This window comes from Cupressus sempervirens, chromosome 8 (genome assembly GCF_028749045.1).
Source record: "Cupressus sempervirens isolate cs-2001-9-10 chromosome 8, ASM2874904v1, whole genome shotgun sequence".
NCBI lineage: Eukaryota > Viridiplantae > Streptophyta > Pinopsida > Cupressales > Cupressaceae > Cupressus > Cupressus sempervirens.
This window is the reverse complement of record NC_143125.1, coordinates 851,217,865-851,243,343: the sequence shown is the minus strand read 5'-3', so window position 1 is coordinate 851,243,343 and position 25,479 is coordinate 851,217,865. Positions and strand designations below refer to the sequence as shown.

The 25,479-nt window shown below is 34.9% G+C and overlaps 1 protein-coding gene across 1 annotated transcript in view; it reads right to left on the bottom strand.

Moving 5' to 3' along the window:
• Positions 1-2,450: 2,450 nt before the first annotated feature.
• LOC149545093 (putative LRR receptor-like serine/threonine-protein kinase At1g53440) overlaps positions 2,451-25,479 on the bottom strand; it is a 227,777-nt gene continuing 204,748 nt past the window's right edge. The window contains exons 14-24 of the mRNA XM_089795589.1: positions 21,183-21,245; positions 20,900-20,944; positions 20,704-20,756; positions 9,530-9,912; positions 9,202-9,397; positions 8,640-8,795; positions 8,395-8,513; positions 8,041-8,251; positions 7,306-7,543; positions 7,021-7,171; positions 2,451-3,338 (exon numbers count right to left, since the gene is read on the bottom strand). Of these exons, the coding sequence (XP_089651715.1) occupies positions 2,967-3,338; positions 7,021-7,171; positions 7,306-7,543; positions 8,041-8,251; positions 8,395-8,513; positions 8,640-8,795; positions 9,202-9,397; positions 9,530-9,912; positions 20,704-20,756; positions 20,900-20,944; positions 21,183-21,245 (1,987 nt within the window). The 3' untranslated portion in view covers positions 2,451-2,966. The remainder of the gene's footprint in view (positions 3,339-7,020; positions 7,172-7,305; positions 7,544-8,040; positions 8,252-8,394; positions 8,514-8,639; positions 8,796-9,201; positions 9,398-9,529; positions 9,913-20,703; positions 20,757-20,899; positions 20,945-21,182; positions 21,246-25,479) is intronic.

The window sequence follows — 25,479 nt, the reverse complement described above, 5'->3', positions numbered from 1 at the left end:
AAATTTAGAGAAATCATATTTTCAAATTATTGAAAATAACTATAATTAATGAATTACACAGTTTTCATTTGGAAAATTTAATACTTTGTTGCAATTGGTTGCTTTACCAGTCAAACAAAAAAATGTACTAAATGAATAAAATAAGTGTCTTACCAACTAAGAACTAATATCTTGGCTGGCACAAAGAGGAACTAATAATCATCATATTTAAATAATATAAAAGTAATTATTTTATTCATTTAAATATAAAGATTTTTTTGCCCTCAACTTAAAATCAAAAGTTAAAACAAAAGTTCTCATTGAGGTGGCCTCTTGTCCAAAATAAAAGCATAGCATAGCAAGGGAAGGGGTATAAAGAAGGTTGTGGAATGATTAAAGGTAGGGATATTTCAAGTTTTAAAAGATTGTATTGTAAATAAGTTAAATATAATGACAAAAATAAATTTATTCGTCAATTGAATTCTTAAAATTCTAATTGTGTGCATCCACTCTTGCTATGGTCACCTCAAGGGAGGATATGGAAGAAAGATAACACAGAAGTACATATTGCAACAATGTTGAGTTTTCATTTTGGTTCTTTTCTAGTTGAGCTCTTGAACCAATTATATATATATATATATATAGTGGCATGTCCACTTTTACAAAAAAAAAAAATTAAAAAAAAATTGAAAAGTTAAAGTAACTATATTCAAAATGTGAAATTAAGTAAACTTTGAATTAAAGTCATGATATAAATCTTTAATTATTAATAATAAAATATCTTAAATAAATCTATCTAAAGAAATGTAATGCCGATAGATATCTACTACATAATAATTATAATTTAATTTACTACATCTAAAAATATTTGTATTTCCTTTATCTCTATTTATTTAGTTTTTTACTAATTAAGCTTTTTATGTTAATTTATTAAAAAATAGAGGATTTATATCTCCAAATATTATAATTTAAACAAATATTTTATGTGGTATTTATTAAATTATTTTTAAAATAATATTTTATTTATAATAAGATTTAAACTTTTGATGTGTAGATGGTTGTCAAATTTAACTTAAAAGAATAAAAGTTAACATTAAATCTTGTGATTTTAATTACTTCAAATTAAAACAAAGAATTTAGTTTATATATAAGAAAAATACTTTAAAAAAAATTATTTGAAAATTTTATTATAATTTTGAGTTAAAATATTTTAATCAATATTAAAAAGTAAAATGTTAATTCTCCATAGAAAATAGTGAGTTCAAAATGGTAGTTTAACTTGCGAATTGTAGATATTAATTTTAATTATATTATTAAAATAAGATTCAAATTCTTTAAATTACAAACATTAAAAAATCTCAAAAATTAAAAGACACTTTTTAATGTTAAGTCTATTAAAAATTATTTGATTTTACAATATAGCACATCTAATTGATTATAATTTTTTACAAATTGAACAATTATTTTATAATGTTGTAATATATATAAAAGTGTGTTGTATTTTAATATAAAAATGATTTGTAATTGTTAAAAAAAATTCAAATATAAAGATTGAGAAAATAATGGCGATAAATAAGACTTAGAATTATAATTATACTTTATAAGAAATCATATCTCCCAACTTCTCCATATAAGACCTCAATTCATTCAACCAATTAAAACACAGAAAATTAATATGTAAAAATAGAAAAGTTAAAAAAATTGTCATATAACTTTTTAAAATATAATATTTATATGAGAAAATCAAATAAAATAAATTATAATTAGTACATTGGAGGTCATTTAATGTCAAGAATCCATAAAATGTCGTTCAACCAATTAAAACATAACAAATTAATATGTAAAAATAGGCAAATTAAAAAATCATTATATAACTTTTAACAATATAATATTTATATGAGAAAATCAAATAAAATAGATTATAATTGGTACATTAGAGGTCATTAATGTCAAGAATCCATAAAATGTTACAATAATACTAAACGTGTGCGCAAGGCAAGTACTAATAATCATGTCTATATGCTAACTTAAATAGCTTCAAAGTATAATGATGTTATAAACCTTCAATTAATGAAAACCAAAAAAAAGAAAAAGGAATCTCAATCAAACTAAACAATTTATGTCCACTTTGAACTTTTCAAATTAGATTCCTCTATCAATAAACCCAAAACAATCTTAAGTTTAACATTTACTTTGTCTTTATAAATAATTTTCTTAACAATTAATCTTTTAAGTAAAATTGTTTTTTGAATTTTTTTTAAAACAAGTAAATTCTCATATGTAAAATTGAATTACATTCTCTATCTTTGTATTACCAGCTATTTTTAAAGAAGTAAGCTTTTGGAATAGTCTTTGATTGTAAATATAGAATACAATTAGAATTAAACACTATTCTTCTATTTTTGATATATTTTAAAAAGAAATCTTCATATAGATAATTTTAAACTTCAAAACATAAAAGAAATAAATCCTTTAAAAATAATAAATAATTAAAACTATTTTCTCAATTAAAATTAAAATTTATCCCAGAAAATATTTTTGAAATACAACTATATCTATTCACGAGGGATCTCCCCCACTCTAATCAACGCAGCCATCTTTCTCAAATTCTCTATTTATGTTTTTTTCAAATGTTTTGCTACTCCTTTACCATGATTGTATTTCACAAGCTGACGGCATAGTTATGTAGGAGGCGATATGACAGGTATAAAAGACATTTTTTTAATACTTTATCTACAGCTCTTTTCGCGTCTATAAATAGGCAGAAACTAATAAATATCATTGCAAATATTTGAACTCCCATGAAGCTCCACCAATACTTCAACCCCTTTAAAAAATTTCTCACATCTTTCAATCACGGAAATAATGCCTCCTGTTGTTCTGAATGAAGCTTCCACTCATCACAATAAAAGCTTCATCTATGTATACAATTTCGACAAACGGAGGTCAGAGATTGAAACTGGATAGAGGCCAGCAGAGAGAAGGTTTTACATAAGACTGTTCTCGTCATTATCATCATCTGCATTTTGTCGTTTGATCACAACATGAGAGCCTTCTTGGGAAGATACGCTTCCTTCCCATGGTCCCTCCAAGCCAGACAATGAACTCTCTTCTGCAAGCACTTTCGACTTCCCATGAGAGCTCAGATATGGAGGTTGACAATGTGAAACATCCACGCCTATTTTCCCCTCCAACATGTCAACAACTTGTGACATCGCTGGTCGCAGTGAAGGATTTGCTTGGATGCACAAAAGACCCACATTGATTGTCCTCAACACTTCTTCCTCCGAGTACCTTGAACGTCTAATACTAACGTCCATCACCTCCAGCTGTCTCTTCTCTTCATACAAATGCCAAGTCTGTTGCGCAATAGCAACAGAAGGACAGAGTTAGATTTGTAACCTATGATGTTTATATTGCACAAAAAAAAATTGATGTTATCAGAAATTATTTTTTAATGATATTATGCGGAATTTTTCTTGTTTCTATTGTGTTAAGAAAATTATGAAAACATTTATAAATTTATTACAGTTTATGTTTTCTTATGATTCCTTCCAATGTTTATCATGTTATTGTTTATAATTTCTTGTATAATATTTTGTACTACATATTAAAGAATCAAGTGTTGATATAACGTATGGTTCATTTTATCTCCCTTCTTTTTCTTTTAGTCTTTTCTTGAAAAATATATTATTTATATATATATATATATATATGAGGAGAAAGTCTTATGTAACTACGCTGCAATGAATAATAAACAGTCAGACTTCACATCCAACATCAAACTGCTTATTATTCACTGCAGCTTGATTACTTAAGACTTTCCCCTCATATATATACAATAATTTATAGGTGAAGACAAAATTAACAGTCAGATTTTACATCCAAAATCAAAGTGCTTATTTGATCTTAACTTCCATCATGAATATAACACAAGAATAGAATAAAAAATGTTTGCATGCTGAGTTCAACAAAATGTTCAAAAATATATTGTAATTATAAAATTTTGAAATATAAAAAAAATTCAATAAATTTTTAAAATAATAGTATATACAATTTTTAAGAATAACAGAATAAAGATCATATGTAAAAAAATAATTAAAACCTATGTTACCTCAAGTTTCCGGGATGAGGGGACGGGGGGACAGGAAAACGGGTTTTCAGGACGATTTTTTTTTGCCGAAATAAGGGACGACAAGGGACGGCTACACACACACACACACACACACACACACACACACACATATATATATGTGTGTATATGTCTGAATTTTATCTGAATTTTCAAATATATTCATCAATTCTACATTCATCACAGCAACATAGTTTAAAATTATCAATTTCATTCATCAAATGATGATTCATCAATGATCATAGAGCATAGCAATCAGCATTTAATCAAATCATCATAGAAAATTCTAAATAGCATCATTTTCAATCATCATTTAAGTACTTAAAATACCATTAGTACATAATGAAATGAGTCAACTAAGAGAATGAAAAACATCAACTCCCAGTAAAATGGAAACATTGAATAAATAAAGACTCAAAATTTTAAAATTTTAAACTTTTGAAGTATCAACTATAGTGTATCAATGATCATATAATATTATAATGTCAAGACAAAACACTCCGAAGTCTGAAACATCAAAGTCAAAATGAAAACAAAAGATACTAAAGCAGCTGCCCCTAATCATCCATATCAAAGTCACTATCACTATCATCTTGAGCTTCAAAATGAAAACAAAGATAATATGATAGTTGCCCCTAATCATTCATTTTATAATATATTTTATAAAAAAATTGACTTCTACATGTCTGGGACTGCAGATGATTGGAAAATCATTTTTTTAATGGTTTTTTTGAGTTTAATAAATTTTAATAGGAAACTTTTATGCAATCCCCAGGACGTTAGGAAACGGAAAAACAATCCCTGAAATGGTCAACATGGTTTGGAAACTCGTTGACCGTTTTCGAAGTTTCGGAGACACGTTTCCTATTTTCTTCTCTAAGTGGGGACGTCTAGGAAAAGTCCCCTGCCGTCCCCCCGTCCCTGAAACCGTCCCCGTTTCCGAAACTTCAGGTTTAGGGGTGGAAACGCGTCCCAGGGTAACATAGATTTAAACAAAAATTCTTTTGACAGTAAAATGTTTCACTATTGAAAAATATTAAACATTACCTCGTACATTAACAATTACCTCTTACTTCAGCCTTAAGCATACTACATGAAATTATGCAAAAAGATAAAATGTTTTAAGATAAACAAAAGTTTTATTGTTAAAAACTACTAATACAAATTTTGTGATCATATTGCTTCGTGTTTGACTTATTACATTAATTAATTAGGTTAGTTTCTATGTTTAGACTAAATATATAAATTAGATATTTAGTTGTAGGAAGTTATTCTCGTAAGTAGTTTTTGTATGGGAAAATAAAGCTATATAAAATTGTTCACATATCAATGTGAATCATTTAGTTTGTATCCCAATGTATCTAATGAAAATTTGAATCAATAAAATCAGTCATTTTATATTTTAGCACTTTCATTTGGTATCAGAGCGGGTTGATAAAAAAGGAGAAGAGTTATTTTAATGGATTTTGGATGACCAAACCCTAACTTTTGTAGAGGAGATCTTCTACAATTTTTTTATTGAAGAGAGGTTTGAAGTTTATTGTGCAAATGTTATATTTTCCAGCCTACGAGTCCATGAATATGTTGTGAGTTATTTTTTATCAGGAATAAAATAGGGATCGGTTGCAGATGATGATGATACCAAAGAAACCCTACTTAGTAGCATGCCTTCAAGCTTTGATCATGTTGTTTTGAACAAAATGAATCCTAGCCTAGAAACAATAATTTATTTTTTAATTGATGAAGGAAGTAGAGTTGATAAGAGTCATCATATTATGGAAGGATGTGTTATATTTGCTAGAAATAAATTTAGTGTTCTTCCCATAAGAGAATTAAAATGTTTTTATTGTCAGAAAAATAGACATGTACAGATGAATTGTATTCAATGAGCCAAAGATCTCATTGACAGGAAGTTGAAGAAAAATACAACTTTTGTTGCAATTGAAGGTGAGACATAGTTTTGTGATTCTGCAATATATACAAATAATGATGAATGTGATAGTCCACCTAGAAATGATACAAGATTTGTGCTTTAAAGAATAACAAAAAAATTATAGGACGCTGGAGGATTTTATCATCTCAAGTTAGCTTCTTGCTTAGAGATGGTTATTGCATGAGAAGCACCTTTTTGTGTCTCAAAAGAGGAGCGGGGGATTGACAGCATGATTGTCCTTCCAAAGAGAGAGGAGGAAAGACATCTCATGTGTAGTCATATCAGTGATTATTGTTCCTACTACACTGAAGGAGACATTAGACACACTCCAATGAGATGCAAAATTTTGGAGGAACTATGTTTCATTGTGCAATGGAGGTGGGAACATTCATATTATGAGGACAAGTTCAGGATTTGCAATCTATAGTTGTAGACAGGAAATCCGGTTCAATAAGTGAAGATTGGTGAAAGCATCATCAAAGTTTTTAGAGGAAGAAATCTTGGTGAAGGAGCTTCATCAAAGTTTCCAGAGCATTGGGTTAAAACCTTTACAACTTTCACTTTTGTTGAATTAATGTAATAAGGGGGAAATGTTGGTTTTTATGTTTAGATTAAATAAATAAATAAGTTAGATATTTAGTTGTTGGAAAGTTATTTTCATACATAATTTTTGTAAGGGAAAATAAGACTATATAAAGTTGTTCACATATCAATGTGAATCATTCAGTTTGTATCTCAAATATATCTAATGAAAATGTGAATCAATAAAATCAATCATTTTATATTTTAGCACTTTCATTATCTCAACCTTTTCACATGAAAAATAGACTACGCTTATCCAACCTTCTTTATATTTAACACTTACCCAAGAACTTATATTCATTGCCTCACAGATGTTAAAATTCACCTATCTATCTTGCACTGACATAAGTACAAATTCTTAAAAAGTCAGAAGAAAGGCGATTTGTACAGTTACCCATTCTGTCAGATAAACCATCTCTTCTTGCAACTTCCTTTCCATATGCTGTCTGCCACTGATAACTTCAAGAGCAACTATCCCAAAACTGTACACGTCTGCCTTTTCAGTGAGTTGACCTTTCAAAGCATATTCAGGAGCCATATATCCACTGAAAAAATGCGGAGCAAATTTAGAGTTCCACCTTATATATACCTTGGTAAATTAAGTTTGAAAGAGATGGATACTGATGTAATTCATTGTTTCTTCTAAGCAGGAAATATTAAAAATGGTCGTAAATCTTACATTGTTCCTGCCACCCTGGTGCTGACATGAGTTATGTCCCGGTCGAATAACTTTGCCAAGCCGAAATCTGATATTTTGGGATTCAGATCTTGATCGAGAAGGATGTTCGTAGCTTTGATGTCTCGATGCACAATTCTCAATCTAGATTCTTCGTGCAGATATGCCAAACCACGTGCAACTCCAAGGCAAATATTGTATCGTGTATGCCAATTGAGAGTAAGCCTAAATTCCTGGGAACCTATGAATTATATTACAGTCTCATTTGTCAGTGAGGATGTGTATTAATCTTAGTGTTGATACTCGGATTCAAAGAAAACAACATTTTTCTAAATTGGACTGTAATTTTGTGTTACAATGCATAAAGAAACAACAACTGGGGATGTTTATTTAACCTCAAACATGTATATATGATCAGGTCGTATATGGGTTAATGTAACATTGGTTGGAGTTAGAAGATAGGGATGAATTAGAAGGTAATACATGTTTCAAAACGTTTGTCAAATTCCAGAAGAACTAAAATTCTAGTTTTTAAAACTTCAATACTTAACACAGCTTAACACAAGTTAAACTGTCAGTGTGCTGAATGTAACTTACCATTGAGAAGAAATTGACTCATATCTATTTAAAATAGTGTTAGATTAGCAGAATAAAAAGGGTTACTGAGAATCATGTATTTACCAAATTAATTTTCTTATAGCAGCCGAAAAGCGCAGATTTGGAAAAATATGAACGTACCAAATAGAGTGCGGGCTAGATTGTTGTTCACCAAGTATTCATATACCAAGAGCAGCTGTTTTCCTTCAATACAACAACCGTACAATTTCACCAAATTGGGATGCTGCACCGCAGATATTGTACCTACTTCATTTAAGAATTCACGTTTCCCTTGTGTTGATTTTGCAAACATTTGTTTTACTGCCACCACTTTTCCATCTGGTAGCATTCCCTGATAAGAGAGAAATCTGATGTTGATTTGTGTATCTGACTCCAAAGCTCCTAGAAAACTATCCCAAATAAAATTTATTCCTACTATTACAGGTTATAAACACCACACTCAAGTTTCAACTATCAGAGTCTATAGTGATATACCTTGAAAACAGCACCAAAACCACCCTCTCCAATCCTATTCTCAGAGTGAAAATCATTCGTGGCATTTCTTATCTCTTCTAGAGTGAAATAATTGGACATTGCTTTCATACTTGTCAATTCTGTATGAATAAGTTACACAATTTCCATGTGAGTATCGTCATCAACAATTCCTAGGGTTAATCATCATACAGAAATAAACAAATCAGTCAGAAGTGGTTCCGAATCTAGGAAACACTCATCATCACCTTTGCCGAGAAGAGCATCTGAAAATCCAGTCTTGATTACATCTCTTTTCTTTAAAAAGATGAATGACAAGCACACTGCCATGCCTACGGAAATTAATACCCCGAAAACAATGCCGATAGTCATTGCAGTTCTTTTTCTTTTGCCAATTTCAAATTCTGTCAGAAGAAACAAGTGACCAAGTCAGAGCTTAATGCTGAATACTAGTATTTAAGATATGATTTTACCACTCACATCCAATCTATAATGCCAAATTAAGCATAGGAGAACAGCCATAAAATAATTTATCTTCAAATTTTCAAAATATCAGTTCTACTACAGATGACTGACAAAATCTGAAAATTAAGGTAGCTTTTCAGATTAGATGAAGTACATTCACCTTGCTGGATGTCAAATCATTTAATTTCATAACAATTAAAGAGCTCTGCATTCCATAGATAATAATGCAAAACGTCTGTTTAAACAACCTAGCAAAAGAATTTCTATGCAAATACAGAAAAATACTAGGTTTCCACTTACAAATCTGCATATTCCTGAACAAATTTGTGTATAGGTTGTGTTTACCTGGAGTAATTACAACAGCTGATACCAAGGGTCCATATGTCCCCATCACTGGCACGTCATATGTTCCTCTTCCAGACCACAAAAAGTGAATCTCCAGGTAGTTTTCAATTACATCCACAGGAAAAATTTTAACAATACCCTTTCCTGGGTCTCCAGCAGCCTCCTCTATGTTAAAATTTTTTAAGATCCTTGTTCCCTGCATAAATTTCAAAACGTGAAATTTGCTGTCCAATCAGATATAAAACCAATCATATATATTGATTCTTTTCACACTCATGTCCATTCGCTGAATAATGACTAGATTGATACAAATTACATTGTTATAAACCTGAATATAGACATCAAAGATGCGCCTCCCAAGGCTTCTGAACGATTTGTTACTAGAAAATTCTATCTCAGCAAAGTGGAGTTGCACTTTATATGGTCCATTATAAAGGCATAACCCATAGTATCTCAAGGAAGTAGAAGAAGACCGTGCTGTCATGTACAGAGTACTATTTCCCATATCAGGCTGAAGGTTGCTCCCATTCTTTAGTAGATATTCTGTTTTTGTTGAATTATCCATATAATGTCCTGTGTTACTGACTGCCCAGCTCTTTTCAGAACTCAGGAAGAAGGTTGAAGCACCAGTTGGATTTTCATCCGCCTCATAGTTGATGGACGGGTTAGAAGATTTCCATGCTTTGCCTCCACAATTAATGGCCAAATTATCTACGAAGAAAATGACATACAGTTAGACCATAATTCAAATGCATTTTTGGCAATGCTGTCTAGTATGGCGACCATTACTCTATAAGGAGGAAAATGAAATTTGATGTGCCTGATGTACATGGCATCTATGGCTAACAACTCTACCAGAGGATTTAATAGTAGGAAGGACTAGGAACCATCATGTTATGCACAAGACATGCCAACCTTCCTTTTTCCCCATGTATAATGATTTCCCTGGAACAGGCTATCCAAACTGATATAATTCTAAGAAAATAAACAGATAAAAGCCTTATGATAGTTTTGTGTCTATGTTAGATCCTGTTAATGATGCATTGGGAAAAATTTAAAATGTAGAACAAATGATGTAGAATCTATAGAGAACAATCGTTTTCATTTCTCTTAGTTACTTTCTTCATAGCTAAAACAGTGAATTTGATATGATCCTAAAGCCCACATTTGTCCTTTAATAGAAAAGATGCAGCTTGTATAGTTCCCAATCATTCAAGAGTGATAATAATCATTTCATTTTCAGCAGCTACACATCAGATATACAACACAAAGTAGACAGAAAAGAGTAAAATAGAGTAGTAGGCAAATTCGGCAAGTAACGAAGCGGCATGCTCGTCAAATATCTAGTGAGTTCTTGCCATTTTTCTGGTAAGTGCTCACAAGAAACTTGGCGAGTCTGAGGCGGACATGGTAAAACACGTTCCATAAGTAAAACATGCAAAAAGAACACTCCAAAAGGTTACAATTTTGCCCTACAAATGCATGAAAACCCTCGTACTTCCTCACACAGCTGTTGAAGAGCCAATTTGAGCTGGCTGCAAATATATTTAGGTAAATTTAAAGAGAGAATCTGAATAATTTCAAGGGCAGATAAGTAAAAAAAAAAATTGTTTTTTAGCAAGCATTTAAATTCATTTTAACAATTGAAATCTAGCAATTAGGCTATAAAAATAACATTATTTCTTTTAAGACTTCGTCTATTTAGAATTTTTACTTCCAAAAAATTGGATCCTACTACGACCTACTATGATGAGCCCCAAATAGGTCTAGGTTTTCAGTTTTTGTGGAATTGTTCAAACTCTTTCCAAAGGACTCCCAAAACTATTGACCATTCTAGATACCCTTTTTGAAGATTTAATAGATTTTATAGGTTTCAGGACAATAGCCTCTGTACAATGCTTGATTCCCAAATTGGGCCTAATTAGATCAAATACAGCTTGAAACTTATCTTTCTTACTAAATTGAGGCAAGATGGATTCAATCACAGTTTGTAACCTATCTCCCAGTCTTTTCTAGCTTCATGTAACCCTAACCAATCACTGCCCTCAATCTTACATTCCACTCCAAACTATATTGTCTACTATGCAATCTTCCTAGTCGGGCACTCTATCTGCTCGCCTAGGGCTTGCTTAAAAAATTAGCAAATGATACCTTTTTGCAAACTACCAATTGCAACATTAAGTACACTGCCCCTACTATCGTTCCTCCAAAGGCCGTGAACTTCCCATGATTGAATTTCAAGATAGGGGCATTTTTATTTACAAACCCTAGGACTGCCAGTGAAGTGCAATTACAAGTTTGATTTTTGTTTAAGCAATCAGAACACTAAACCTAGGAAAACAGTAATACAGGAAGGAAGATCTAAACCAACTCTAACTGTATACAATGAAAGAAGCCAAGAATCAATCCAAAAATCAAGAAATGCTTGAGTTGCAATAAACTGTACACAAATTGGTAAACTGTCAGTGTACTCGAATTGCAAGAAAAATGTATTCAAATATCCAACCTCTCTTAATTTGATCTGAGGGCTATATATATGCTTCCTAACCATTTTCCAACTGAATTCTGGTTCTCATAACTGTTTACCATATTGGTAAAGAAATCAACGCATACAGACAATGAAACAAAATAGCAGAATTATATTCGCATATGCCAGACATTACATACAGAGCATATCATATCACAAGATGTATTACAATGATCCCAGACGGGATATAAATACTACCGCCGAACCTTCTCGAAGGAGTCCGTCGGCCACAAATATTCTATCCGCTACAAACTATTTATCGACGACGTCGGCTACAGAATACAGAAACACTGCCGGACATCACCCCGTCGGCTACAGAAACACCGCCGGAACCATCCAGTTGGCTAACAATAACCAAATCTGCCTTCGAGATGCAAAAGTTGCATTTCTTGCTCAAGCAACATTGACAATGTTGCATTGGTCTGAGTGAGCTTTTGAATATTAAAGACTTAGATCCATATTCCATTATATCACCGTGTTCCTGCAATCTATATTGATTTCATGAGATCATACGTAATTGCCAAAATGCAGCATACAAATCAGGAATTGCATGGAAATTGAGTGGGGGAATGCCCTTTCAACTGTCTTCCCATAACTGAACCTGTTCACCAGATCCAAGTAGCCAAGTGATTCATCTACAAATAAATCCCATACCTTTCTTGATATGTAATTACTATTGATAACACGATTGTTCTGTTGATCTAATATTATTTGATCTGATCTATTCTATTCCATTCCATTTACAGCTCACAACCCTTCCCCTCCCCCCCACCCCCTCCTGCCCCCTGGCATTTAAAACTTAAATTTATTTACATAATTAATGGACAAAAATATATTTTTCCTTTTCATAGATAAAATTAAATAATAATTTAGCCATATTCTACTAACCATATAATGAATATAAACCTGAAACTTTAATCTCTAAGATTGTCATATTTTGAGAAAACAAAGATTTCTAAATTGAAATTGTAGAAACAAAACATTAAAATACTATATGAGAAGCCCATGATAGATAGCTTCCTATCTCCACATTAAAATACTATACATGTAACTTAAAAACCCCACAATTAAATCCTATAAAACATCATTATAGAAAAATCGCTCCATTTTGCCTTCGATTGTTTTAAAAAACCTTGAGATGCATTTACAACCACCTCCATATGCTACACATATTTTAAGTGTTCTCTAATTGATTCAAGCTCTCAACATACAGTACCTCACACCTTCGTTTATTATTAGATGATGCAGCTTGATACTTAGGCATGTTGTGTGTAATGTCCCCATTTTAGCAGTTGACCAAATGTGTGTGCGTTAGCCTTGTTCTACATGGTCCCGCGGGCTAACGAAGGGTTTAATGGGATCCTAGAATGTTTTGGCCTAGTCATTTCCAGTTTGGGCCAAAACGAAGTTGATTTACTCAGTTTCAGGCATACTTACTATTTTTAGTAAGTCAGCAGGACACAATGCAGGTCACTTTTGGTGATTGGATTCGATACTCCTCGGTGAGAGCTTTTCGATGAGCTATCACTCGCATTATTCGGAGTTCGATTGCTAATACATTTTAATGCCTGAAGTTTTATTAAAGTAACGTCTAATTTAATTATAAAATATTAAAGTGTTACTTTAATATTTATTTTATGGTGATGTGTACCCAAGAGAGACATAAGGGGTATTTTAATATATGTTTTATATTACACATCTTTTATTCCACATTGCCCATATGAGTTGAGCGGACCCGTGGGAATAGAATAAAAGGAAGCATTTGTGGCTTCATTAGACAGGTTGAATATGAGAAGAAATTGGTGTGTGAGTTGCAGCTCCATTCTTGGCATTTGAGGACGTCTATTCTCTCTTGTAACATTCTAGACGTCATTCCCTTGGGGTTTGGCCTTTGGAATTCTTTGTTATTGGCTTCATTATCAGGCAGTTTAGTTGCATTTCTGGCTACAGGCAGATTTGGTATTTTGCTCATATCTTCTTCACTACTTGTCCGATGCTTATGCCGCTTTGAGGGAATGGTATTACGATGGTAGTGGACTCATTGAAGGACAAAATATTGTAGCAGCAAGTTCAAAAGCATGGGCTGGAGTATTATGTCAATACTGCTGAAGTAATTAGTGAGTTGTTAAATCTGCCATGTATTTGGTTTTATGAATTCTGAAAATAACATTTTATTAGCAGCAGTTCATTTCCACTTTGCATATTATTGTAGTTTCTTTCTTGTTTATGTTATATGATACCAATTCCATGCACAAAACAAAACAAACAAATAAACGTTTGATTTCTGGAGTTATAAGGGGTTTAAAACATTAAACGGAGAAATAAGAGGTTGCATGCAAACTGTTTGACAAAATTCCTTTCAGCAAAATTGGTTAGTTTTTTTGGACATCCAGGGGTGCCCATTACAATGGTATCAGAGCTATAAGTCCTACCATCCTTTGGAGGTCTTATAGGGAATTTGGAACAGCCGGATAGAGGGAAAAAGTAAGTAAAAAACACAGGCTAAGTATTTATGTTTGAGCATGCGACAGGGGTCTTATAATTTCCGCGATACCAGAGCAAGACAAAATAGGATTTCAGACTTGCAAAGCTAACAGTCTAGTACATCCGTATAGGTGGACATTGAATCCAACCATACAGACACAGAGGAGATATTCTTTGATCAGGACAATAATATGGGTGATCGAGATGACAGGAATACAGGATTAGGCGGAGGCAGAAATGCTGGTCCAGATCAGGGGGAGGTACTGTTCAGACAATTACTGGATACATTAGAGTAGGGGCAGCGTATGCAACAGGAGCAAAATAGGCGAATGGACATGATGTTGCAGCTCATGGCTAGACAGATGGGTGTCAATATTAATCCAGGTGATGCTAACAACAGAAACAATAACAATGAGGGAAACAATAACAACGGGGGAAACAACAACCATGGAGGCCAAGGCAACAACAATGGTCTTGAGAATAACATTAATGGTAATAATGGACACGGCAACAATGGGAATGAGGCTGATAACTTTAGACACATTGCACGCCCAGCGCGGACTGCGAGCTCGAGACCTCTTCTACCCACTTTCCCACCGAGAGATCCGGTTCAACCAGTAAACGAACCGCAAATTACCGAGTTACAGGATCAGTTCAGGAGGGACTGGGAGGCTAGTGGACCGGAGTTTCAGGCGGATATTTCTCTTAGAGATTATATGGACTTGAGGATGAGACACATGCCTAAAGCAGGAGGGAGGAATCAAAACTTTGAGCTGAGAAAGAAAGTTGGAAAACTTTCTTTACCTTATTATGATGCTTCAGGGAAGATGACTGCACGAGCTTGGGTGCAGAAGGTAGATACATACTTGCAGCTAAATCCTATGCCTGAGGAGGAGGCTATCAAGTATGCGGCTATGCACTTGGATGGCATTGCACATGAATGGTGGCATCATGGCATGGTGACTTTGGGGCATAATCAGATTACATCCTATGAGGAATTCACCGAAACATTGATTGGGAGATTTGACACTAAGGATCCCGAGTTACATTTCAAGGAGCTAGCATAGTTAAAACAGTCAGGTTCTGTGGATGCTTACATTGCCGAGTTTCAACGCTTGTCTGTACTTGTTACTGATATCTCTCCTAGGAGATTGGTGGTGTTATTTTGTGATGGTCTTGCTGATCCATTACAAGGTTGGGTGAAGGGACATGATCCACTTACCTTAGCTGAAGCAACTTAAAAGGCACGAGATTTAGCCCCTTCGGTATACAAAGGAAAAAACCATTCAACAGATTCTTCCTACCGCAAGGACAAAGACAAAAAACCGTTTCAGAAAGAGTATAGCAAACCCAAAGAAGGATCAAAAGGACTAGACAATGAAACCTTGAATGAACTTCGAAAGAAGAAGCTGTGCTTCCATTGTAGAGAGCCTTGGGACTTATCTCATAAATGTTCTCTCAAGGCTAAGGCAAATCAAATGGAGTATTTTTCAGCAGAAGAGTCAAAGTCAGAAGGGGAGGATCAGCACTCCGATTCAGATGAGGGTAACACTATAGAGGAGAGCAACATTCCTAAGGATGATAGATCGTTGGCACGCTTGACAGGGGCCCAAAAGGAAATCACATTTAAGGTCAAGGGTACTATCCAGGGGCAAAAAGTGATATCTCTTATCGACACTGGGGCTACACATAACTTCATAGATGCACAGTCGGTAGCCAGGAGAGGGTTACAGACAGAGGAGCATGATGGGTTTAGAGTCATGGTGGCTAACGGTGATAAGTTATTATGCACTCGGAAGATATCTAATCTTCACATCAGGTTTGGAGATGGCTACGAGTTGGAGGATGAGTTCTATGTTGTGGACATGGGAGATTATGATGTCATCCTCAGCATGACATGGATGGCTTCACTAGTTGAGTTCACACTCAATCTAGCAAAATTGGAGATGAGATTCCAGCATGAGGGCAGAACTGTGGTACTTAGAGGACTTTCAGATGGAGGTTGCAGAGTAGTGTCCTTGAGGAGAATGCAGAGAATTTTTCGTCATGATGACATAGAGTGGGCAGCAGAATGCTACATTATGCCAACTGCACCAGAGCCACAAGAAAAGAGTCATCCACCAGATATCCAGAAGATACTTGATAGAAACGCTAAAGTATTTAGCGATATTCCTCATGGGGTTCCTCCTGACAGAGGGATGGAACATGTTATTGAGCTTGAGGAGGGAGCCAAACCAGTTATGATTACTCCCTATCGTCATCCTAAGAAACACAAGGATGAGATAGAGAAGGCGATTAAGGATTTGTTGGAGATGGGGCATATCAAGCCCAGTAAGAGCCCCTTTGCTTCAGCAGTAGTATTGGTAAAGAAGAAGGATGGGACGATGCGCATGTGCATCGATTACAGGGCACTGAATAAGAAAACAATTAAAAACAGGTATCCCATTCCTAGGATTGATGAACTGATTGATGAGTTGCATGGGGCATGCTTCTTCACCAAAATTGATTTGCGATCCGGATACCATCAGATCAGGATGAGAGCAAAGGACATTGAGAAAATAGCCTTCCGATGTCACTATGGCCACTTTGAGTTCATGGTTATACCATTTGGTCTAACCAATGCACCTGCTACATTTCAAAGTTGTATGAACCAGGTATTCAGGAAGCAGCTGAGGAGATTTGTCTTGATCTTCTTTGATGACATCTTGGTCTTCAGTAAGACCTGGGAGAAGCACTTACATCATCTAGAGGAGGTGTTATCTATTCTGGAGAGAGAGTCATTGTATGCCAAGGAATCTAAATGTGAGTTTGGCATGACTGAGCTCCTTTACCTTCGGCATATCATTAGTGCAGATGGCGTTCGAGTTGATCCCGAAAAGATTAGAGCTATTGTAGAGTGGCCTACTCCCACAAACCTTGCACAGCTTAAGGGATTCTTTGGTTTATGTGGTTTTTATTGGAGGTTTGTTAAGGGATTCTCACAGATTGCTACACCCTTGACAAATCTTACAAGGAAAGGAGCCTTCGTGTGGACAGGGGCAGCACAGAGGTGTTTTGAGCATTTCAAGCAGGTAATGTCTTCATGTCCAGTTCTAGCTCTACCGGATTTCACCAAGCCTTTTGAGCTTCATTGTGATGCATCAGGTGATGGGATTGGAGCAGTATTGATGCAGGAGAAGCATCCCATTGCATTCGAGAGTAGGAAGCTCCGGGGAGTTGAGAAAAGTTATTCTATCTATGACTGGGAGATATTGGCCATAATGCATGCATTGGCCAAATTTCGATCATATTTGGTAGGTGGACGTTTTGTGATCAAGATTGATCACAACAGTATTAAATACTTCATGAGCCAGTGTGATCTTAATGACCGGCAACAAAAATGGGTGACTAAATTGCAGGCTTATGACTTTGACATAGAGTTTGTCAAAGGTAAGAAAAATGTGGTGGCTGATGCCTTATCTCAGAGACCTCACTTATGTGCTCTGGTAGAGATTTCAGAAGATTGGAGATATCGGATTATAGCAGAGTATGTCGGAGATGCTTGGGCTTCTGGATTGATTTTAGGTACCATACAGGATGATCGCTATGAGGTGATAGATGGATTGATCAGAGTTCAGGACAGGGTTTATTTGATTCCATCATCACATTTGAGAGAGGCGATATTGAAGGCATTTCATGATGCACCCACAGCTGGACATCCGGGGGTCTTCAAGACCTACAGGCAGATCCGAGAGCGTTTCTCATGGAAAGGGCTCAAGGATGATGTTTAGAGGTATGTTAGGGAGTGTGTGGTTTATCAACAGAATAAGGGAGAGCACACATTTCCTGCAGGTTTATTACAACCCTTGCCCATTCCTGATAGGAAATGGGAAAGTATTTCGATGGACTTCATCACTGGTTTACCACGAGTAGAGGGAAGGGATTGCATCTATGTGGTGGTGGACCGCTTGACAAAGTTTTCTCACTTCTTTGCTATTCTGTTCATTTACACAGCAGCACAGGTGGCAGATCTTTTCTTTAGAGAGATATTCAGGTTACATGGGCTGCCCAGATTCATTGTCAGCGACCGGGATAGTAAGTTTATGAGTGTTTTTTGGCAAGAGTTGTTTAGGTTGTGTGGTACAGATCTTACACCTAGCACTAGTTATCATCCGCAAACAGATGGGCAAACAGAGATTGTGAATAAATGGACGGAAGGATATTTGAGGAACTATGTAACTACACAACAAAAGGCTTGGATCAGATGGTTGCATATGGGAGAGTATTGTTATAACACCACTTATCATATGTCCATCAAGATGACTCCTTTTATGGCACTCTATGGTTACGAAGCACCTAGCTTCATGGATTTAGTTTTGGGGGACAGTAGAGTGCCCAAAGCCAAAAACTTATTGCAGGATAGTCAAGACATCCTAAAAGTGCTCAAAGAGAATATACAATAGGCCCAGAATCAACAGAAATTGTATGCTGATCAGCACCGAATAGAGCGTAGCTTCGAGGCAGGGGATATGGTTTACTTGAGGATACAACCATATAGACAGTCATCGCTCAAGAAGAGCGGAGCTGAAAAGTTGAAACCTAGATTTTATGGTCCCTACAGGGTGATTCGCAAAGTGGGCAAAGTCGCCTATGAGCTTGAGCTTCCAGAGGGCAATCGAGTGCACAATGTGTTTCATGTGTCTAGGCTTAAGAAAGCCATCGGTCAGAGTGTAATGCCTTTTGCAGATTTACCCCCTTTGGATGAGGAGGGGAAGCTTGTGTTAGTACCCGAGGCTATTCTGGACACCAAAGAGAGGAAGCTTAGAAACAGGATAGTGAAGGAGTATTTGGTCAGATGGAAAGACCTGCCGGAGGAAGATTCTACATGGGAGAGTGAGCAAGTTATTCAGCAAGCTGGACTGAGATTGCTTGAGGACAAGCAATTTCAAGGGGGGCGGACTGTAATGTCCCCATTTTAGCAGTTGACCAAGTGTGTGTGCGTTAGCCTTGTTCTACATGGTCCCGCAGGCTAACGAAGGGTTTAATGGGATCCTGGAATGTTTTGGCCTAGTCATTTCCAGTTTGGGCCAAAACGAAGTTGATTTACTCAGTTTCAAGCATACTTACTATTTTTAGTAAGTCGGCAGGACACAGTGCAGGTCAATTTTGGTGATTGAATTCGATACTCCTCGGTGAGAGCTTTCCGATGAGCTATCACTCGCATTATTCGAAGTCCAATTGCTAATACATTTTAATGCCTGAAGTTTTATTAAAGTAACGTCTAATTTAATTGTAAAATATTAAAGTGTTACTTTAATATTTATTTTATGGTGATGTGTACCCAAGGGAGACATAAGGGGTATTTTAATATATGTTTTATATTACACATCTTTTATCCCACATTGCTCATATGAGTTGAGCGGACCCGTGGGAATAGAATAAAAGGAAGCATTTGTGGCTTCATTAGACAGGTTGAATATGAGAAGAAATTGGTGTGTGAGTTGCAGCTCCGTTCTTGGCATTTGAGGACGTCTATCCTCTCTTGTAACATTCTAGACGTCATTCCCTTGGGGTTTGGCCTTTGGAATTCTTTGTTATTGGCTTCATTATCAGGCAATTTAGTTGCATTTCCGGCTACAGGCAGATTTGGTATTTTGCTCATATCTTCTTCACTACTTGTCCGACGCTTATGCCGCTTTGAGGGAATGGTATTACGAAGGTAGTGGACTGATTGAAGGACAAAGTATTGTAGCAGCAAGTTCGAAAGCATGGGCTGGAGTATTATGTCAATACTGCTGAAGTAATTAGTGAGTTGTTAAATCTGCCATGTATTTGGTTTTATGAATTCTGAAAATAACATTTTATTAGCAGCAGTTCATTTCCACTTTGCATATTATTGTAGTTTCTTTCTTGTTTATGTTATATGATACCAATTCCATACACAAAACACAACAAACAAATAAACGTTTGATTTCCGGAGTTATAAGGGGTTTAAAACATTAAACGGAGAAATAAGAGGTTGCATGCAAACTGTTTGACAAAATTCCTTTTAGCAAAATTGGTTAGTTTTTTTGGACATCCAGGGGTGCCCATTACATTGTGATAAGACTGTAATTCTTAGGATTAATCACGTAGAATAAAACATCAAATCTACATCTAGGAAGCTACGTTTTCCACATCATTATGCAACAGATATTCTTACCACAGAAAATTATCATTAATATGCTAGCAAAGCCGCTCCCACTAACCCTAATAGTATTAATCTGAAAATTTAGAAACAATTAGTCAAGCAAAAAAAAACTCAAATCCTTATACAACCACTCATTGGTGTTCAAACTTCAAGGACATAGTTTTATGAGGAGAGATGGTGAGTTGCAAGACCATCAATTATATGATTATCAAAACCATCATCACAACAATCATACTCCACTTAATTTATTTAGTTAAAGTGCATGCGCCTGGGCTAACCACAATGAAAATAAAATGCCAAAAAATGCCTATTGTCAACTTACCTCGTTGATTTTCTTTGTTGCACTTGAAGCTCCTTTGAAGATAAGCTTCATTTCTGGGTGCAATTATATAACAAAGTAAATACTTCAGTAAGTATCAACCAAGAGAATATCAGCATTGCTGTTAAGCTTACATAGCATAAGAAAATTCAAACACATTTTTTCTAAATCTTGTAAAATAATAAAAATCAGCCCACACCTGTTTTGAGACAGATTCACATTAAATGAATTTCCTATCAAGTTCCTGTGGGATTGATGGGTTACAAAATTCAGTGTGAGTAATTATTTAGATTGGAAGCAAATAAAGAAGAATAATACCAGACAGTAAATTTTGTAGTCATGTAGAACATGATACAGAGCTCGAACTAGTTTTTCTTCAACTTGAATCATTATGTAAAATTCATTCAGAATCTACTAAAACAGACTAAGCATCAAGATTCAAAATAAATGATCCAATGAGTTTCCTCGGCTAATGCACTTACAATTCCTTATCTGGACTCAACCATGAAGGAAAATCTCCTGAATAGTTGTTATAAGATAAGTCCCTACAAAGAACAAGTTCTCAATGTGAACTTCCTTAGATGAGAAAAATACATGTTAAACATTATTGAATATTCAGATTTCCTTGCATTTCAACTTTTGCATTTGGCATTCAAACTTGTATGCTTAAACTTTGAAGCCAAATGTCATGTAAACGAACAAAAATTTGCAGACTTTAAATTATACATTTTTTCATATTATAGTTGTTATATAATTATGTCCAACTAACCTTTACTTCCCCTATAAAACTTGTTATTAGGAATCCATATAATTATTTCCAGCTAACCTTTACTTCCCCTATAAAACTTGTTATCGGGAATCCATATGCCATACTTACTAATAAAATAGGGGATTTTATCATACAATAGATACCTCAATATTAGTGAGCCAAGTTTTACTAATTATACACAGCCTAGGGAAAACAATTCTACATCAAAGCAATAATGCTAAAACAACGCCGCATTATAAAGGCTCGTTCTCAAAAAAAGTCGCTCACTCAAAGTAAATTTATTCTTTATTGTTCCCCTCAATAAAACACTCAAAAAAGTGTGTGGGTGTTGTAATATTGATAATTTTTTCTTTATAAAGATTGACAAATATTTGATGAAATGCACATGCCCTAATACTTTCTAATCGTGTAGATCTTGATGTGGGAAAGTGTAATGTCCCCATTTTTCCCAGCATTTGAGTTTCAGGGATTAGCCTATTATTGTGATCCTCGTAGGCTAATTATTGTGGATAGAGGGTCTTCTATGGCAATGGCTTGGCTTGGGAGGGTCTTATCTTCTCCACATTTTAGTAAGCTACAAGTTGGTCTTCGTTTGGCTCAGATTGGACTTCATTTGGGCTTAGTTTTGTGTACTTACTATTTGTGGTAAGTTGGTGTTGATCGAGATGGCCCCTTTCTATTTTTTGAAAGTGCATTTGGTCACACACAAAAATAACAAGTATGAATCCTATTTCAAACGACATATTTAAATGATGAGTATTTTGGGAGTTATTATATTTTTAGTGGCCAAATTATTATTAATTATTAAATGACATTATAAAGTTATAATTTATTATAACTTTATAATTTCACTTGAGAGTTGAGTTATCATTGGAAAGTGTCATTTATTAATTAGTTAAGCCAAGTCAAGTGAGAGAATATAAAGGAAGCTTCTAATTAATGTTGTGTGGTGAAGCTTCTTGAGCGAAGTTACATTTGTTGTCGGTAAAATGTATAATGTAGCCGATGGGTAGAGTAGTGTCCAAACGGGCGCGTGACGCTTGAGTCACCCCTTTGGAAAGGTATATGTACACATCCGAAATGGACTTTGGAATCATCGATTGATCATTGTAGTCATTGTAATCGGATTGTAATCTGCAAGTGCATACATGAATAAAGTACCTGTTCTACATTGAGTCGTGTTATACATGTGTTAAGCTTTTTACCCTGTACAGTAAACAACATTTTGGCAATAAAAGATAATTTGGAGGTTATAAATACAAGCCCATTTGTTCAGAAAAGCATGCTTGGATATTTATTTTCTTTTGTTGCCTTTGAGGCTTTTTTTTGAGGTTCTGAATTTGGTTGCCCTTGGTGAAATATGAGGGTTGAGTCTGAGATTCTGAGAAATGCTTGGGAATCTACAACTAGGGCATTGTGGATTGTATTTCTGGGAATTATTGCAAGTGTTTTTCCCTATTGTACTTACTGTGACTAGGTATTAATCTGAGGTTTCTTTCCATTGCTGAAGTATAGTGGAGATTGGTTGTTTCTTTTGAGTTTGTTCGGGATTATGTTTTGAGTGGTGGTGATTCACACATCTGCTGTAGGTGTGCATCTGCAACTATCCATTGACATCGAGTTAAAGCAACTGCACGTCTATTCTTGGTCTAGAGGCATGGGCTGTAATTCTGCAAATTGGTGCAGGGATTCGGTGGTGTTAGTGGGGTTTCACAGCCTAGTTCAAACTGTAATATCTAGGGCCATTTTTGGTGATTCGAACCTGCACTTTTGGGCATTGCTGGCATTGAATCTGGGCAGCTAATCGTCATTTTTGACATCTTTGGGACTGCCATAGCTGCACATTCCAGACCTGTGATTTGTGGTGAAGCTCATGGTTTACTGTGTCACTCATTCCAGCTTCTATGTTTTTTCATAAATAATTAATGAATACATGTGAAACAATAGTGAATGATCAAAGGAATTTTCAGTTTATGGTATCAGCATTAAATTGGAATCTTGCTTTAGCCTGTAGATTTATTTGTGCAAAGGAGTGAGAATGTAAATCATGGATGCTTGGAAATATATGAGTAGTTTACTAATTTAGTCAAAGCAAACTTAATCATATCCTTTTGCATGAGAAAGTTGTAGCATGTAATTGCCAAGTGTCTGAAAAAATGTCAAACTTCTGATTAGTTAAGGAAATTGATGTTTTTCTAGAGCAATAACCAGCTAGGGGTTATTACAGAAAGATGAGAGATTACAATTATATATGAATCTTTTACAAATGTGATTGCAACATTGAAAAGGATACAAATGAACTATCATCTTAATAACATAACCATAAAGCATACAAATATTTTTTGAACTAGTGGAAAACAATCCATCTAGCCCAACTACTCTTGCAGCTGCATGGACATTGGCGATTGAAATTGAAGATGATCTTATTCTTGTTGGACATATAAGAATTGAAGCAAGTGGGTTTGAAGAAAGTCATCTCTCTTATGATTCATTTTCTTCCATGACAAAGACAGATCATGTGTTACAGAGGTTTGCAAATGAGTTGCTTCCCCTCAAAAAGCAAATAGCCCAAGGCAAGTTCTTCATTCCTCGCGAAGATGTACAAATAAAGGCTCTTCCAAATGTTGCTCATAATTCTATTGTTGGCAATCAACAAAAGTTAGTTTCATCACCATAGAAGCTTGTTACTGAGGTGCCATCAGTAAAGGCGACACCAAAGCATTCTGAATCTAATGGTAGTAATCTTTCCATTCACTTTTAAAGAAAATTTTAAGAAAAATTAGCAAACATAACTAGAAACACTTATTTTTGGTTCACATGGTCTTAGAAAGATGTAGACAAAAAATTATTTTTTGATGTTCAAGTGAATAAAGACATTCATGTCAGAAGACATGAAAAAATGGACATGCATGCATGTCCTAATCAAGCTGAAAATGATGCATTTGTACCTCAAGGTCATGAACTTGAATACACTTTGCATAAATGTTCTACCCCGGAGCATGAAAAAGAATTTCTCATAAATAAGCATGACTTCCCCTTTGCGAGAAACACACTAAGGTATGTAGTTCAGTCATGTCACCACTTGAGACACATCAGCAAGGTTTCCCCAATTAGTAGAATGTTGTGGTTGATAAACCAGTTAATTAAAATGTAGTAGCAGGAAAGGAAAGATCAGTCTTTGTTCGATCAAGGAGATGTCCAATCAGACATCTCATTTAGTTGGAGGCCACTAGGAAGTCGAAAATTTCACTTGAACTTGAGCATACAAATACTTGTGAAGAAGAAACCAAAGAAGCAAGTTCAATTCAGCAGGAACAATGTGAATTTATTGACCTATCTTAGACAACCAGTACATATGATTCATCTCCAACAAGTGAATTTGTTCATCTCTTCGAAGAGGTCTTACATCAAGCATTGACATCATTGTTCCCATTGCTCATACTCCATCTATACAAAGTTTCCTGTGAACATGCAAGGTATTGTAAGCTGTTAAAAAAAGGTAGCTACTTTGTTGAGCCAATAAATGGTTTCATCTGAAAAGTTGCTTTGTCGGTTAGTTTTAATTTGTTAGGTTTTTCTTTTTTTTCTTGTACAGTTTGTTTTGTTTTAAATAGGTTTTGTTTTTTGTCAATTGTGTCATCATTTTTGTCATTTTTATTTGATTCTTGCTTAGTAACCCAGTAGATACTAAGGCACTTAGAGATTCAGATTCTATATTCCTCATTGTTTCTAAGAACAAACAAGCTACACTCCCTAGTCAAAGCCAGCTATTGTCCTGAATTTTGTATTTGCAAAATTGTGGCAACCCTATGGAATTTTCTCATGGATTCATAGGTGCATTCTTTGAGTTTTTGGTGCTCTAAATAATGCGTCATAGAGTCATCCTTGAATTGTCCTATATTTTACAATTCTTTTGCATCCTTTTTGGAAGGTTTCCATCAAGTTACTCACCTTATTACTTGTAAGAACGAGTTCTCTTCTCTGACTGCAGGCACTTGATTTTTGATAAC